This window comes from Protopterus annectens, chromosome 3.part1 (assembly GCF_019279795.1).
Source record: "Protopterus annectens isolate FY-2018-M chromosome 3.part1, PAN1.0, whole genome shotgun sequence".
Lineage (NCBI taxonomy): Eukaryota > Metazoa > Chordata > Ceratodontiformes > Protopteridae > Protopterus > Protopterus annectens.
Genome location: NC_056732.1, coordinates 1,029,485,521 through 1,029,502,659, shown reverse-complemented (window position 1 = coordinate 1,029,502,659; position 17,139 = coordinate 1,029,485,521). Strand labels below are relative to the sequence as shown.

General features: G+C 40.8%; 1 protein-coding gene across 1 annotated transcript in view; it reads left to right on the top strand.

Annotated features, from left to right (window-relative positions):
- The window catches only part of LOC122797744, a 1,403,591-nt gene that overhangs the window by 1,209,107 nt on the left and 177,345 nt on the right, over nt 1-17,139 (top strand). The window contains exon 21 of the mRNA XM_044066269.1: nt 9,187-9,282. Coding sequence (XP_043922204.1) covers nt 9,187-9,282 — 96 coding nt within the window. The remainder of the gene's footprint in view (nt 1-9,186; nt 9,283-17,139) is intronic.

Below are 17,139 nucleotides of genomic sequence, written 5' to 3'. Positions count from 1 at the left end.
TCTGCCTTCTGTTTCTCTGTTTTCTGCTTTCTGTATTAGTAAAAAAAAAAAAAACTTTCTGTATTTGTTAGTAACAGGGTTTTTCTCTATCTTCTCAGCTTTTGTGGTGTACAATTTTTCTTGTGTGTAGGTGCAAGTATGTGTTTATGATGATGCTCCTTTTCAGTCATGTCTGATAAACCAACCGGTTTCAAGCACTGCTCGAATTGTGGGCATAAAATCCCCCATTCTTATGCACACAGTAAGTGTGTTTACTGCTTAGGTCCAGAGCACGTTCAAATGGATTTTTATTTGTGAGGGATTTAATCCTTGGCACATTGCCAATCGCAGGAATAATTTCATCTTAAAAGGACTTATACCTGCTTCTTCATCCTCTTCATGGGCTCATACCCCTGAGTGAGCCTTTGTGGGTCATCAGATCTGAGAAAACGCTCTCATAAGACCTCAAGGCCTTCCTCAGAGCCTCTGGCAAAATAAGCAAAGACCTCAGAACAGGTCTTGTCAGATCCAAGACCCACTTCTGTCCTTCGGATCCAAGACACTTTTTGGATCCCACAGGCACCATTACTGTGACTGCCTCTCCTAGGCCATCCTCTTCTACCTCAGACCCAAAGACCTTGGATCTGCGAGTCAGGACTAGACACTGGAGTTTTCTATCAGGGCAGTTTCCTCAACGCAGCTCTTGAAGCTTTTACAAACTCCATCCGGACATTCCAGGCCTGCATCAGTTACCTCCTGTAGGTCCTCCAGGAAGCCTGCCTGATGTTGATATAGACGTGATGTGGAGATTCCTCAAAGCTCAAATCTAGATGGGGATGGTGGTAGATCCATCCCCATTCAGATCCATGAGTGTCCTCGCTACTCTGATTCATTCTCCTTCTCCGATCCGACCAGAAATATTGGAGTGCCAAGCTCCTAGGTACCTAAGAGAGTTGGCATCTGATCCGAGGAAGCTTCTTTCCTCTACTTCAAAACTATCTTGACCAACTGTGCTCCGATTCATCGGATCTGAGTGGGTCTGGAATCCATGCTGTTGGATCCAAGGGAAGGGGTTTGGTTCCAACCTTAATGGACCCATCCCTTCCTCTCAACACTTCACCCCTCGACAGTTCTGGTCAGATTCTGTCTGGAGACCATGGATCAGGAGTTGTTCCCACCTTTGCTTCCTTGACTGTTTCAGCTTTGAGGGAGATGGGAGGAGTTTCTGTGGGTCCATAGCCTTTCCAGATTGTGGAAGTGGCTTTCTCCTTCGATCCTCCCCTTTGTCCTTTACTGGATCTGAGTGCTGAGCCGTCATCTCTGTCCAAGGTCAGCCTGCCTCGAGGAGCCTCCAAAGCCCCCCCCCCAAGGAATCCCCCCCTTCTTCCAATACCTCCCCACAGAGAAGGTTCCTCAGAAGGACATTTGCAAAAGGAGGCACATTGACTCTCTGATGGAGTTGCTCACAGAAGTCGCAGGCTTTGAGGGACAAGGATCCCCACGATCACCACCAGATGGTTTCCTTTGGAGACATCTTGGAGATTCTTCAGCAGAAAGGTGGCTGGTCGGCCCAGCCTCCTCTTTCTGATAAGTCCATGTTCTTGGAGGCTTTTGGGACGGGCCCGTCTACGTCTTGGGTGACCCCCCAGTGGACAAACTCATTGACTTATTTTCCCACCTGGCTTGGAAGGAGATGGGCACTATCAAACCACTCCCCAAACTCCCTGACTGATTTATTGTTCCCCTCAGACAGGCTTCATTGATCTAAAGGTGTTCCTGTTGATGCCATTGTTGTGGTAACAACCACCAAGAAGTAGCTAGCCAAACAGAGCTCCTGTCTCCATCCACCGAACAGGGATTCTCGAGTGATGAACAGGTTTGGTAAGCGCATTTACTCCTCAACTACATTTGCACTGAGGTCATTAAATTATTTGGCACATTTCACTCAATTGCAGAGAGATTTGGTGAAGGAGCTATCCAACTCTCTTGCAGAGACCACGTTGGATGAGGACTTCAAGTATCTCCCCAGTTAGCTATTCTTGCTTCCATGATTAACTCTTCCATGAAGCTCATCTCCTTTTCAGTGGAGGGCACCTCAAGGGCAGCCAGCTCAGGTATTGCAATCAGAAGACATGCCTAGATGAGGCTTTGAGTTTGCGGAAATTTTCAAAAGATGTCCTTTGTCAATGCCTCTTTCAATTGCTCCTCTTTGTTTGGGCCATCTGTCAAAGAGACTCTTACCTGCAGTGAGCAGGAAGGAAATGCCCTGTCTGCTGTTGGGATTGAGTTTTTTACCCCTCAGTCCACTTTTTCCAGAAATCAGCGATGTGGTAAGAAGTCTTTGTTTCGTAAGTGTCAAGGGTCTTCAGGATCAACATGGGGATTCTTTCTTCAGAGGCAGAGGAGGAAGTTTCAATGGTAGACGCTATCCCAGAGGCAGAGGGAGGTCCACAAAATCAAGGCTTCAGAGAACCTTTTTCTGACAAAGCCTGTCAGTGCTCCTGAAGCACTGCCTGGCTGTCCATGTCTGGAGGCAGTTGGGGTCATTGTTCCCTGCATCTAAACACCTGGTCCAGTCTGACAACAAATGCCTGGGTGCTGCTAAGCATAATATTCAATGATTATTACATACCCTTTTCCCTTCCACCTCCAGTGGAACAAAAGAAACTCCCCAATGTACCACCCAGTTGGAGGGTGCATGCAGTACTGGAAATTCAGAAATTGCTGCAAAAGTCATCCAAGAGGTCCCAACTGAACAGAGAGAATTTGGAACTTGCTCCTGCTTCTTATTAGTGCCAAAGAAAACAAGGGATCTAAGATCCATTCTAGATCTCAAAAAAATAAATCAATATGTAAAGAAAGTAAAACTTCCAGATGATTACAGTTCATTCCATTCTGCTGCCATTGCGCAAGAACGATTGGCTGTACTCTGTATACCTTCAAGACGTGTATTACATCAAAATAGACAGATGCTCCAGAAGTCACTTGTGCTTCAGCCGGGGAGCCAGTACTACCAATTCAGAGCTCTGCCCTTTTGACTCACCACAGCTGCCAGGGTGTTTACCAAATGCATGGCAGTAGTAGCAGCTCACCTGAGACGGAAAGGATTCCAGATGTTTCCATATTTGGACAACTGGTTTCTAACTGCCACAACCCGGCATCAGCTTCTTCAGGCCAGGGACTATTTGACAGATCTTCAGCTCCCTGGGCATTACCATAAATCTTACCAAAATCAAACCTGCCCTCTATTCAGAGGTTGGAATTAATTGGTGCTTTTCTGGATACAACGCACCAAATAGCTTCCTTGTCTCCTCATCGCATAACGTCCTTGAGAAGCCAAGTACTAGACTTCATTTCTTTGCTATCTCTGTCAGCAATATTGATACTTCAAGCTCTTGACTCTGTGTCAGCTGCCATCTCCCTAATGCCCTTAACAAGGTTTTTTATGCAAGTCCTCCAGCGGACGTTGGCTGTTCGGTGGTGTAGTCTGTACCAGCATTTATCCATTCCTGTTAAGTTAACTCCAATTTACAGATGACATCTTTAATGGTGGATTCATTCAGATGACCTGTGACTCCCCCCACAGCCATAGTGACGATGGACGCTACCCAACTGGGGGCATTTTGAGGGAAAGATGGTCCAAGGCACATTGTCTTCCTCAGGACCTGGTTGCATATCAATGTCCTAGGGAGGAGAGCAGTTTTTCTAACTTTGCAAGCCTTTCAGGACAGCCTCCCCTTTGGGATGATTGCAATACACACAGAGACAACATGTCAGTAGTCTGGTATATCAACAAACAAGGAGGAACCTGTTCTTACTAGACCCTCATGGCCTTTGTGCATAATGGGTAATAGATATCTTCAGCCCACTTTCTAGTTGCAACACGTATACCAGGGAAAACCAATGTTCCATTAGACAAACTCATCGGATCCAGTCTGACTCCTCAAGAATGGTCTCTCAGTCAGTGGCAAACCTGATTTTCGGCCGTTGGTGCCAATCTAGTTGCTTCTCCCCGAATCAACAAGTGCAGCAAGTACTTCACTTTGATCCCCATTCCAGGTGAGTCCCCGAGGGATGCACTAGTTCAGTATTGGCCTTCCGGTCTCCTTTATGCCTATCCCCCTCTACCATTGATCCTGAAGTTTCTACGGAAAGCTATAAGGCTGAAGAGTCCAGTAATCTCATTGCCTCCTACTGGCCTCGTCAGGTATGGTTCCCCTTTTTCTGGTCTCATCTGAAATATCCCCCATGCATTCTGGAGCCCAGACGGGACCTTTTTCTCTCATCCATCAGGAAATCAACATCTCAATCTACTCGCCCTCAAACTGACCACTTAGTATCTCTAATTCCAGTAATTCTACAAAGATCCAGGCTTGCTTCCCCTGTTCAAGAAATAGTTTTATCTTCCTAAAAAACTTCTACTAAAAACTGTACCAAAGCAAATAGAAAAGATTTATCATTTGAGCTTCCAAAGAGAATATCAATCCTTTCTCAGCCATCATATTTCTTCTCTTTTTTCAAGGAAGGGGCTAGTTTTTCCATTGTAAAACTTCAGCTGGCAGCCATTTCCAATTTTCATGCTGGAGATGTTTTTTGGCTCCCTTGCTACATCTACAGTGGATATAAAAAGTGTACACACCCCTGTTAAAATGCCTGATTTTTGTGATATATAAAAAATGAGACCACGATAAAGCATTTCAAAACTTTTCCTACCTTTAATGTGAGCTATAACCTGTACAATTCAGTTGAAAAACAAACATCTGTTATGGGAAAAATATAAAAAAATGTGCAATAAGCTGGTTGCACAAGTGTGCACACCCTTAAACTTGTTGAAGCACCTTTTGATTTAATTACAGCATTCAGTCTCTTTGGGTACACACCTGCCATTAATTAAAGAGACTCTGATTTAACCCCAAATAAAGTTCAGTTGTCCTAGTAGGATTTTCCTGACATTTGCTCAGTTGCCTGCTACAGCAAAAAACATGGTTTGCAGATAGCTTACAAAGCATCAAAGGGATCTCATTGTTGAAAAGTGTCAGTCAGGAGACGAGTACAAAAATATTTCCACAGCATTGGATATACCATGGAACACAGTGAAGACAGTCATCAAAAAGTGGAGAAAATATGGGACAACAGTGATGTTGCAAAGAACTGAACGTCCCTCCAAAATTGATGAAAAGACAAGACATAAACTGGTCAGGGAGGCTGCCAAGAGACCTACAGCAACACTGAAGGAGCTGCAGGAATTTCTGGCAATTACTGGTTATGTACTACATGTGACAACACTGTCCCGTATTCTTCATATGTCTGGACTATGGGGTAGGGTTACAAGATGGAAGCCTTTTCTTACACAGAAAAACATCCAGACCCAGCTAAAATTTGCAAAACAATACATCAAGACTCCCAAAAGCACGTGGGAAAATGTGTTATGGTCTGATAAGACCAAGGTTGAACTTTTTGGCCACAATTACAAAAGGTACGTTTGCTACAAAAACAACACTTTGCATCACTAAAAGAACACCATCCCCACGGTAAAGCATGGTGGTGGCAGTATCATGCTTTGGGGTTGCTTTTCAGCTGGAACTGGGGCTTTAGCCAAAGTGCAGGGAATTATGAACAGTTCAAATACCAGTCACTTTTGGCCCAAAACCTTCAGGCATCCGCTAGAAAGATGAAGAGGAATTTTTCAACATGACAATGACCCCAAGCATACATCCAAATCCATAAAAGAATGACTTCACTAGACGAAAATTAAATATTGCAATGGCCCAGCCAGAGCCCAGACCTAAATCCAGTACAAAATCTGTGGGTGACCTGAAGAAAAATCTGTGGGTGACCTGAAGAGGGCTATGCACAAGAAATGCCCTTGCAGTCTGACAAATTTGGAGCGCTTTTGCAAGGAAGAGTGGGCAAATATTGCCAAGTCAGGATATGCCATGCTGATAGACTCCTACCCAAGAAGACTGAATGCTGTAATTAAATCAAAAGGTACTTCAAAAAAGTATTAGTTTAAGGGTGTGCACACTTAAACCGGCTTTTTGTACGTTTTTTATTTTTTATATTTTTCCCCCTAATAGATTTGTTTTTCAGTTGAGTTGTACAGGTTATAGGTCACATTAAGGGTGGGAAAAGTTTTGAAATGATTTATTGCGCTCTCATTTTTTTATATCGCAAAAACCTGACATTTTAACAGGGGTGTGTATACTTTTTATATCCACTGTAAATTACATAAGGTATTCAATGAAAGGAAGTTTTGTGCTTAGACCCCTGATACAAGATCCTAATCCACCTTGGGATCTAACTGTTATTCTTCAAGGACTAACTCAACTCTTTGAACCAGCGAAATGAAATTCCTTTCTTGGAAAAATGTTTTTGTAACTGTCACAGCAAGAATTATTTCTGAATTTCAGGGTTTTTTCATTGAAACCGCCTTGCATCATTTTTCATAAAGATAGATTATCCCTCCATACCAATCCACCTTTTATACCTAAGGTAGCATCTGAGACTCATATTAACCAGTCTGTACAGTTGCCAGTCTTCTTTCCAATCTTTTCTAACAAGAGCAAATATATTTTGTATCTGCTTGATGTTCATAGGCAAAAAACTCACTTAAAAAGTCTCTGGTTATGCCCATACACCAATCCCTACTAGTAACCCTCCTTTTACCTCCCCTTCCTCTCACTTCCCCTAGCCACCCTGCCTCACATCATCTGATCACTGCATTCCTTTCTCTGCAGGCTGTGGCTCACCTTTTACCCTCCCCTTCCCTCATCACTCAATCTCTCAGACCTGTTTATAACATGCTTAACTACCTCACTTCATTTCAACTCCAAATACATATCCAACTGACTTACTCCTAGCTTTCTCTCACTACCTCATATACTACTTAGTCTCCTCTCTTACTCCTCTGTCTTTCCCTTCCATCCCATTAGCCCTTCTAGCTTCTACCAGCGTTGTGTGGAGCTTCTGCTTTATATCTGCTCCAGTTTAGTGCAATATTTGTTTATAAGATTTAGGTATATGAGTTTAGAACAGTATCCATTTGAGCTTAATACTATCTGTATATACATCCTACTTTTATTCCTAGCCTCTAGCTAGATATTGGTTCATTGCTATGTTTTATATTGTATGTATAGCTAATGTTTGCTGCAGTAAGTATTTGCAGATGTATTTGTATGTATATTCAATTGTTCTTCATGTACTCTGCTGCTCATTTATTGTTCTGTGGACCTTTTCTCCTTGGGCCTCCACTGATAAAGGACCTGTGTCCAGTTGGAATTTCCTGGTAAATAAATAAATGCGGTTCTACCTTTATAGAACAAAATAGTGCAGAAAGTCTGACCAACTCTTTGTTTTTCTCCCCAAACCATCTAGGTCAAGCAGTCTCCAAAGTTACATTGGCTAAATGGATTACCGACTGTGTTTCACTAATTTATTCAAAAAGTGGGATGTACTTGCCTCTCCCCTGTAAATCCCATTCTACTAGATCTATAGCTACATCATCTGTTTTCTTCTCCAGAGCGTCGATTGATGATATTTATGCTACAGCCACTTGGCAAAGTCTCGTACCTTTGTGACACATTATAAATTGGACATTGTCTCCAGAAGTTGAGCTTCTTTTGGTTCGACAGTGCTCAGGCATATCCTTCCTTGAGGACACCCGAGAGTAACTTAGCTGGGGACTTTCTTATTCTTCCTCACTATTGGGTCAAAAGACAATATCAAATTTAGAAGCTATGTACTTCATAACTTGGCATCTGTGTAGTCTGTTTTAATTCTTCCTCACCTTCCCTCCCAGTCATCCCCCCCCAACCTATTGGCTCCTAGAGAACCTGTTGGATTTATAGGAAGTATTTGCTCCTGGTTTGAACCTCTGATTTCTTTCTGTCTATATTGTTTTCTTTATCTGGCAGCAAACTTGATCTGAGGAAGCTACGGAGAGTATAGGGCATTATGGGCAGAGGGAGGAAATCAAAACTAGGATCCAAGTCTGAAAAATGTGGCCAAATCTGATCCAAGGGTTGGATCAGTAACCCAGTAGTGAGAAAGAATGAAAATGGACAACACAGATGCCACAGTATGGTAAATACATAACTTCTAATTTAATGGGACTTGAGTACTCCTGAATACTGTGCCAACAGTAACAGCTTAGTTGGAGCAGTCATTTACAGCATTTTTTTTGAGTTATCTGAGCTCTGCTGGCCCTCATTTCTGCAGTATATCAGACTGCAGTGTTTTGAATCTGCCGAATATCATCCGTTGCTTGAAGAAAAAAAATCTAGCATTGTAGTAAATACCTCTGCTTTGCTGAAAATGAGTGGTTATGATTGTATATTCTGCTGGTTCAATCCTCTTGTGCTTTGTAACATAAGACAAGAATACCCAAACCAGGACTGCTGCAGATGAGTTTTCAATGACTCACATTCTTTAGTTGTTACTGAATAATTTAGGGCACAAGCCTATAGTAGTATTCCCCCCTCCCATTTATTTCTACATACTTCCATTAGAAGAGACAACTAAGACTGGAACCTGTAGTTTAGTTTTTTAGCTGCAGTTGGTTTTGATGTAATTGTTGCCTTCCTTCCTGTCTGCCTTGTTTAACAGTTATAAAACTGCACTCTTCATACAAAAAAAGTTGTCTTGCATCCTTTACTTTGATTAGATGATTTTTCAGTGGATGATTGATTCAAGCAACATGTACTGCATTTGTAGATACTCTACTGGTTTGGAAACTGGCCAGTGTTCATAGCTTTAGTTAATGCATTTTAGTAACCTGAAGTCACAACTGAGGCAAAACAGTAAAAGATAATCCGTTTAGGTAATTGATTTGCAAAGATTTTATTAAAGTACTGCCCATTCTGGAACATTAGTTAAATGTATATCTGTCTGTTGGTATTTATAAGATACTACAAAATTACTGCAGCATGCACACAGCACCTGCAGTGTTCTTAATCTTCTGTTAACTGCAATAGTGTTATGTGATAAATTACTTGACTGTTAAAAAAGTCTGTTGTCATCTACTGAATGCTCTTGCAGATTAATAAAGCCAAGAAAAACAGGCTTAAGAGTTCTACTTCTCTGATCAGAGATGTTTTATACAAGTCTTTCTGCATACATTTTATTGCATAACAAAAAAGTCAGGCTATTTGGATTGCTTCTTGGAAAAAAATGTTAGTATTAATTTAATTATTTGTTTTCCCTGTTTAGGGGGTTGATGAGAGTGGAGATGTTTACAGAGCAACCTACTCAGCTTTTCAATGTTCGTGTCTTTCCGGCACAGTAGCACGTTTTGGAGAAACAAAGGTAAGCTTGTTTGTGTGTGTGTTATAAATATGAAACACTGCCATAAGAATTTGTATGAACAGTTGTAATGCAACATTTAGTCTCTGTTCCTGTTTCGGAAATGGCTATCCTTTAAAACCCAGGATTCAAGAAGTCTTAAATTATTTATGTCCCAGTTTAGTTTGTTGCTTTATTAGATCTCGTGACCTTTGTCGTATGTAAATTGGGTCATCAAAAAAAAGGCAATGTGTGAGCCTTTCTTTAAGAATGATAAAATGTGACAAAATATGTAATTTGTGAAATTTATGTTTTCATTCAACTGTTTATACTGGAATTCAGCATATGTTCTTTGGTTTGTGTAGCAGTACAGAGCAAAATATGGCAAGAGTTTCATATCACATGGTAAAAAAAAAAATGGTAATTTTCTTTAAAACGGTATTTCAGTAAGTCCTAACAATTCCTGTTCTAAGATTATTTATTTGACAAACCAGTTGACTGTAGTTCATTTCTGTTAGGTGTTGTGATCCATTCCAGTATTTCTGTCAGCAAAAGCTTGCCTATAAAGGGGGAGAACTGAGTAAAGATGGGATGTAAATTAGAGGACTGGGTAAAAACAGAGGTGATAAACATATTTTTTGCTTCACTATTTACAAAGGAAAGTAAGTGGAGGATGCCATGCTGGGAAAGAGGCAGGACAGAATAAGGAGAACTGAGGACAGATATAATGTAGCATGCAAAAGTAGGTTCATAAGCAACTCACAGCTGTTATGGAGGGAAAGTTCTAACAAGTTGGACTTCCTCCCTGTGTGCTGAGAAATCTTACTGTTGTGTTGCAGACCCATTATGATAGACATCCGCAGCAGATCCCTGCCTAGTACATAAGTAGAGCTGCAAGATCGGCGGGCATCAGATGCAGTATCCCTGTACTGGGAGGGAAATCTGGGGAACTGCAAGCCTTTCACCATACAGCAGTGGCAGAAAAGGTCATGGAGATAAGCATGAGATAATGGCTGATAGCATTTCCAGAGGACAGAGGTCCCCAGGGTGACGACCAGAATGGGTTCATGGCCTGAATGAGGTGTCAGTTAAACCTGAATAATTTTTATGATTGGGTTACAGAACTTGACTGTGAAATACTGATAAATGTTGTCAACCTGGACTACAGCATGGCCTTTGACACAGTCCTATACAAGAAGCTAGTATGAACACTGGAAGGGTTGGGGCAGAACCAAAACTGAAGTAACTAGATGCTCACATGTTTCAATGGAAGGACACAGCGGATTGTGCTGAGAGGAGCAATGTCAGAAATTAGCGCATTGTAATGAGATTAAAAAAAAAAAAAAAAACAGATCAAGCAAGGAGAAAAAAACTGTCTAAAATTATATATTTATATAGCTGCCTCTTGTAAGCTTATTACTAACCAGGGTTAGAACAGCATATCCATGTATTACTTATGTGGAATTTGAGTAATCATTCTAAGGTTTGATGTGCTGGTAGTGGATCTTCTGTTTAGAGGCAAAGAATTCCAGATTTTGGCTATGCAGTTTACGTAAAGGGAATCACCGGTGGCATTTAATTTTGGTTATATTTGCTAATTATTTATTACTGGATCATAATACCCAGTTACTAGAGGAGTGATGTAGTAGATTTTGAAGGGCTGGAGTTTTTTCTGGTTGGTTAAGTATTTCATGGGCAATGGTAAGTTGGTTGTAAGATAGGAGGTTGGGTAGCTCTAGCCACGAGAGTTGTTTTAGAGCCAAGCAATGGTGAGGTCTGTAAGTGGAATCTGTGGCAAACTTTGCAATTATATTATAGCAAGTGTTGAATTTTCCTAAGTCTAATGAGAGTAGGTAAAGCACAGAGGAGGGTTAGAGACAAGGAAGGTTCTTGCAGTGGTGGTCTTTGTGTTGTCTGTTAGAAATTGTTTATTCCTATGTAGGATGCCAAGTTTTTTGAGTACTTTCTTTATTGTCTGGGTTATATGTATGTCAAATTTCATGTTATCTATAACAACCCCAAGAAATGTGGTTTGGGATAGTGGAGAAATAGTGGTATTATTGATGATATATTGAATGATTGGAGGGTCTTTGGCTCTTGTGGGAAGAAAAAGCATGAACTTTGTTTTGTTAGGGTTGAGAATAAGCTGTACTTTAGAGAGCCATGAGTCCAATGCTGTTATTTGTTGAATTGATGGACCAGAGCATATCATCGTTGAATAGTCTGCATACCATGCAAGGATGGCATGTAGGGTAGTAGTGTGAAGATTGTTAGTAAATATAGTAAAAGGAAAAGGACCTAGGATAGACCCTTATGGAACTCCCAAAGTGACAGCCAGTAGAGGATAAAGCTTTTATTGACATTTTACAGCTTGTTTACCAGCTGGATAGTCCTGGAACCATGCAATTGCAGATTGGCTAAGTTTTAGTTCAGAAAGTACATTTAAGCAATTTTATTATTTGAGACAGTGTTGAATGCTTTAGATAGATCAAGAAGGCTAGAGAAAACTAGAGTGCCTTCATTTTGGTGTTGGTTAACAGTGTTAGTAAACCTCGGGAACTTCCAAGATGGCTGCACACTGAGAAACAGCTTGTTTCTAGCTCTCAGTGTGAAAACAGAAACTCAGCAGAGAAGACCAGTAGACTTGTGTTTATGGGTAAATTTCAGTAACGGACTAGTACATGCGCTGCCTGGATGTCAGGACTAAAGAAATACAGAAGACCTGAAAAAAATCAGCTACAGAAAGTGAGGAAGCGACACTGACTGGGGATGGTTCTGCAGCTTTTCAGCAAAAAGCAATGCAACTGTCAGACATGCCTTCAATAATGTACAGGAAGATACAAGACAACTGCATTCAGACCTGGTTAAAATAAACAAAACACTGATGGACTATACCAACACAAACAACAAAAGGCTGGAAAAAATGGAAGAAGCCTTAAACAGATATTCAGGTGAGATGATAAAGCTGCAAAAATCAGAGGTTGAACTGAAGAGGCGGCTGGCTGAATGAGGCTACTCAGGAAGAGATGTTTCAAAAAATAATAGAATTAGAGGACAGAGCATATAGGAAAAGCCTGAGATTTTCAGCTATAACAGAGAAGCTGGAAGGAAGAGGCTGTATTAATTTTATGAAAGCACAAATAAGCAACTGGGCTAGTATTCCACAGAAGGAGTTTAGTTGAAAGGGCAAATCACATGTATGCTCCAAACCTAGCTTATAAGAAAGCAGTCTAGACGTTTAGTAGTAAAGACGCAATCCTACCAGCAGAAGGAGCTGATTCTGACAAAACTGTGGCAGGACGACAAAATACTACAGGAGAGTGTTTGAGGAGAATGATTGCTCATTGTACACCAGGCAGAAGAAGAGTAAATTCATTCCACTATTCAGGGAATGTCGAGATGCAGGTGTGCGATTCAAACTGCTGCATCCAACTGTCTTTAAGGTATTTTTCCCTGGAGGGACAAAATCGTTTTATGATGAAGTGCTTGCTAAGGAGGAAATACAAACGTTTGTCCAACAAACAGTGAGCTGTGAAACAGAAGGAGATTCTGCTGTTTGTTCTCATGGTAATAAGGATCACAGAGAGATTGTACCTGTGAAACCTTTTCCAGTATTTCAATGAAAATGTTTGAGAGAAGGAAGGGCGCACAAGAGCTGACTAGCAGAATCGAGAGTACATTGGAAATGAAGCAGATACAGGATTTGGGTGATGGAGAACAGTAATAAAACCAGTAACTTAATATGGGATTACAATGCAATAATTATATTTGGAAATATGACAGAAGAAGAAAATCTGGAAATATTGGACTTTTTTCAAAATTTCTTAGATTTGTGGGGGACTATAAAGTATATGCCTTACTTCATGTCAATGTTCGAAAGAATGCTTTGGGAAGGAGAAGAGAGGGGAGAAAGCTAACTCTGAAGTAATGAAAACATTTTCTTTTCTTTATAGTACTGTTTGTGGTATATGGTTTTCTTTGCATACAATTTTTTTAGTACTGTGTTTGTGATATATGGTTTTCTTTGCATACAATTTTTTTTTATTTAAGTGTAATGGGGATTGTAATCCGGTGCTGTTATTTTTCTTTCTCCTCTCCTATCTCTCTCGTACAGTTTTGAGACATTTTGAGGCAATGCAATGAAAAAGTCTGTTTAAAAAGATATGCCAAAGTTAAAATTAATTTGCTTTTTCACAATCTTACATGGGAAAATGACTGTTTTAAGGACCTTAGATAAATTAGTTTTAAAAGAGTGCAAGTAAATGAAAAAGAATATTATGAGGCTTTTTTTAGCAAATGCATGTATACTTAGTAGCAGTTTTGCAGCTGATCTTCATGTTTCCATGGAAACAATTTCATAGAGAGAAACTGGTGTCTCCATGGAGACAATCTGGTAAAGAGAAACTAAAGACAGTCTGGTGATTGGCTGAGGGAAAAGAAAAAAAAAAGAAGAGAGAAATTGGCTAGGACAATAATGTTCCGTGAAAGCAATCGGGGTTTTCCCAGCCAAAGCTTTAAAGACAAAACCAATTAGACTTGAAATAAAGTTCTCAGTTTTTTTTTTTTTTGAAATGCAATGGAGGTAGTAATATAAATAGGTGTGTTTTGTTTTTTTCTTTTTCTTCCTTCTCTTTTTCTTCATTCAGTTTTAAGAAATGTAGGCACTGCAGTTTAAAGGGTAGCCACAGTGGTGCAGCAGTTAGCGTTACCGCCTCACAGCAAGAGGTTTTCTGGTTCGATCCTCGGCTGGGATGCCTTCTGTGTGGAGTCTGCATGTCCTCCCTGTGGTCGCATGGGTTTTCTCTGGCTGCTACGGTTTCCTCCCACATTCCAAAGAAATGCGTGTGTGTGTGTGTGTGTGTGTGTGTGTGTGTGTGTGTGTGTGTGTGTGTGTGTGTGTGTGTGTGTGTGTGCGCCACCACCTTTGAAAGGCTGGGCGCCGGGCTGGTAACTGGACACAGTAAAATTCCACTGCCAATCATGAGCAGACAGGTGATCCACTGTGGTGACACCTAACCGGGAAAAGCCAAAAGAAGAAGAAGGCACTGTAGTGTAAAAAAAAGGGAGAGCAGGGTGAAGGGGTGAGAGGAAAGATCTGGTTAAGAGAGTATGACAAAAGAAAAATCAGTGTGCTTTTTCCCATGCTTGCATAGGGAAATGACTGGATTAAGACCCTAGGCGTTATCCAGTAGACGTTTATTATAAAACATGTAAATGAAAAAGAATATTTAATATTGTAAGGTGCTTTTTCTGGTAAACAAGATACCCTTAGCAGTTTTATGTCTGGTTTGCATGTTACTAGAAGACAGTTTGATAAAGAGAAATGACATGGAGAAAGTGTTTACTGAAAGCATTGAAGTGTTTTCTCAGCTGGGAGTCAAAATCAAATAGCACTTTCTAATACCACAGGCTGTGCCATGCATATTAGCATGACTGACCATTCAGTTCAGTTAACTCTAGCCTGTCTGTGTGGCTATCAACTTAGAGCTTTTGTTCTTATTAGGAAGCCAAAACTTCAATATTTGAAGATGTACATACTTTTGCGTGTTGTTATTAAGTTAACAGGATTGTTTTTTTTTTTTTTTTGGGGGGGGGGGGGCTGCTGTTCTGTTTGAGTGCTAAAAAAAAAAAAAAAAATTTCTTAAGATTTGGGATGGGCTCAAATGGTTATGACAAGAAACAGCTGTATAAAAGACCAGCCTGCCGAACAGTATATGCATGTAACATAAAAGTTGGAACTAGACATTTAACAAACAAGCAGTTATACATAAAAGGTGGTGGTAACTGTATAAGAAAATGATGCTTTCTGTAATGTCTTTCAATCTGAATGGTCTTATAGATGAACATAAAAATGAAATGAGTAGTGAATATATTAAAAATGTAGAGTGCAAATAGCTATGCTACAGGAGACGTACCTGGAAAGAATTGAACATGTGCATTTAATGAAGGTTTTCAGGATGGTTATTCAGTGGAATATTTGGGGCAAAGGAAAAGTGGAGTACTTATTGCAAGAGGAGCCCTAGTAGTGATAGAAGAGGGGAAAATATAATAATGGAAGATGTATAGTACTAAGGAGCTACTGGCAAGGAAGTAGAATTACACTGGCATACATTTACATTCCACCTAAAACCGCTATAATGGAGCTTAAATAATTCTGGGAGAATTCAGCTTTCAGCAAGGAATATGGTTACCCATTAGAAAATCAAAGTTACGGAACTTCGAATACCATATGGTCGACACCATATGATCAAAGTTCCGTAACTTCGAAATTAAAAAAAAAAAACAGACAACGTACCCTGATGGGTTAAAGCAGGGGGACAAAACCCCTGTGCCCCTCACAACCCCCGCTACTTAAGTATACCAACTCCGCGATTGCACTTTAATGCACTACAGTGCAGAAAGGGAAGATTTCCCTTTCCTACATTGTAGCGTGATCTCGGAGTTGGCATATTTAAGTAGCGAGGGGTGTGGAGGGCGCAGGGTGGCTTGCTTTTTTTTTTTTATGTTCATTTTAAACCATTCGAATTTCCAATTGTTCGATCATTAAAGGTCGGCCTTTAGTGATTCGAACAATTGGAAATTCAATGTTCCAATAGGAACCCAGGAATATTGCTTATAGGTGGAGACTGGAATTTGGTTTTCAACAGTGAAGATGTGTCTGGGAGTCCTAGAATGGAAAATAGAACAAACAAAGGTAGATTTTTGAAGTAATGAATGACTTGAGACGTACCTCCCTGGACTATATGAAGAGAGAGATGTGATCAAGCTTACTGAACATGTCCCAGGCATGTGTGTTCCTAGCCTTGAGCAGCATTCTACTGTCAGCCAGAATGATGCCTCAGTACAAACAGAAAATGATTGATTTTAACAATGGTCTTAGTTTCTGGTGTCATTCCAAGGGGATCGGGTACCTGACAGCCTTGGATGACATGATTGACAAACCACAATGCTTTGCCAGAGATGTCCTGCATCTGTCTCCCTTGGGCTTCAGGCTCCTAGCCAAGGCTCTTGCCTCCCCCATAGTGCCTTTTTTAGGCAATACCAGGAGGTCAAAACTACCAACATGAAATTTCATCAAAACGTAAATTAAAGGTCATGCTGCTAAATGGTAGGAGTCTAAACATGAAACTGCACTCATTGCAAGCATTCTTAATGTTGGAAGATGCTGACATTTGTGCAGTCAGAGAAACCTGGTTCAAAGCTGTGGGGAGAGCACCCCAGCCATACCAGGTTACTCATTCTGTCATACATTCAGACCCCAAACTATGGGCAGCAAAGCCAAAGGAGGTGGAGTTGCAATATTTATAAAAGACGTATACACCTCCAGGCTGGTAAAACAGTATGACACACAGGAAACACTCCATATGCAGTTAACAATTGACAAGACCCCCTATTCAAATCATAGCTAGCTATAGGCCTCCAACTTTGACTCAAGTTGCCCACTCTTCCTATCTGGACCTCTGTGAATCCATCAAGATTCATCTCTTTACCCTGATCCTGGGCAACTTTTATCCAACCATAGATTGGAAGAAGAAATCATGCCAAAACACTAATGCCCAGAGATTTCTTGATCGTCAATGCAAATGCCTTGGACCACTTGGTCGACACCCCCACAAAACGTGAAAATATCTTGGATTTGGTATTAACCAACATGAGTAACCACTGCAGCATTCCTACAGTGTCATCCTCCCTGTTAAGATCTGACCACAAAGCAGTCACTTTTGAAGTCCCCATCTTCCCTGACCTCCCCCAAGCTATGGTCAAACAAACTTCTCCAAAGCTGATTACAACCTCCCGAGGGAAGATATAAACAGCTTCACAGCCCCCTCCCCCTCCTTAGAAACTGGCACATGTATCCAAACATATACTAAAGTACTATAC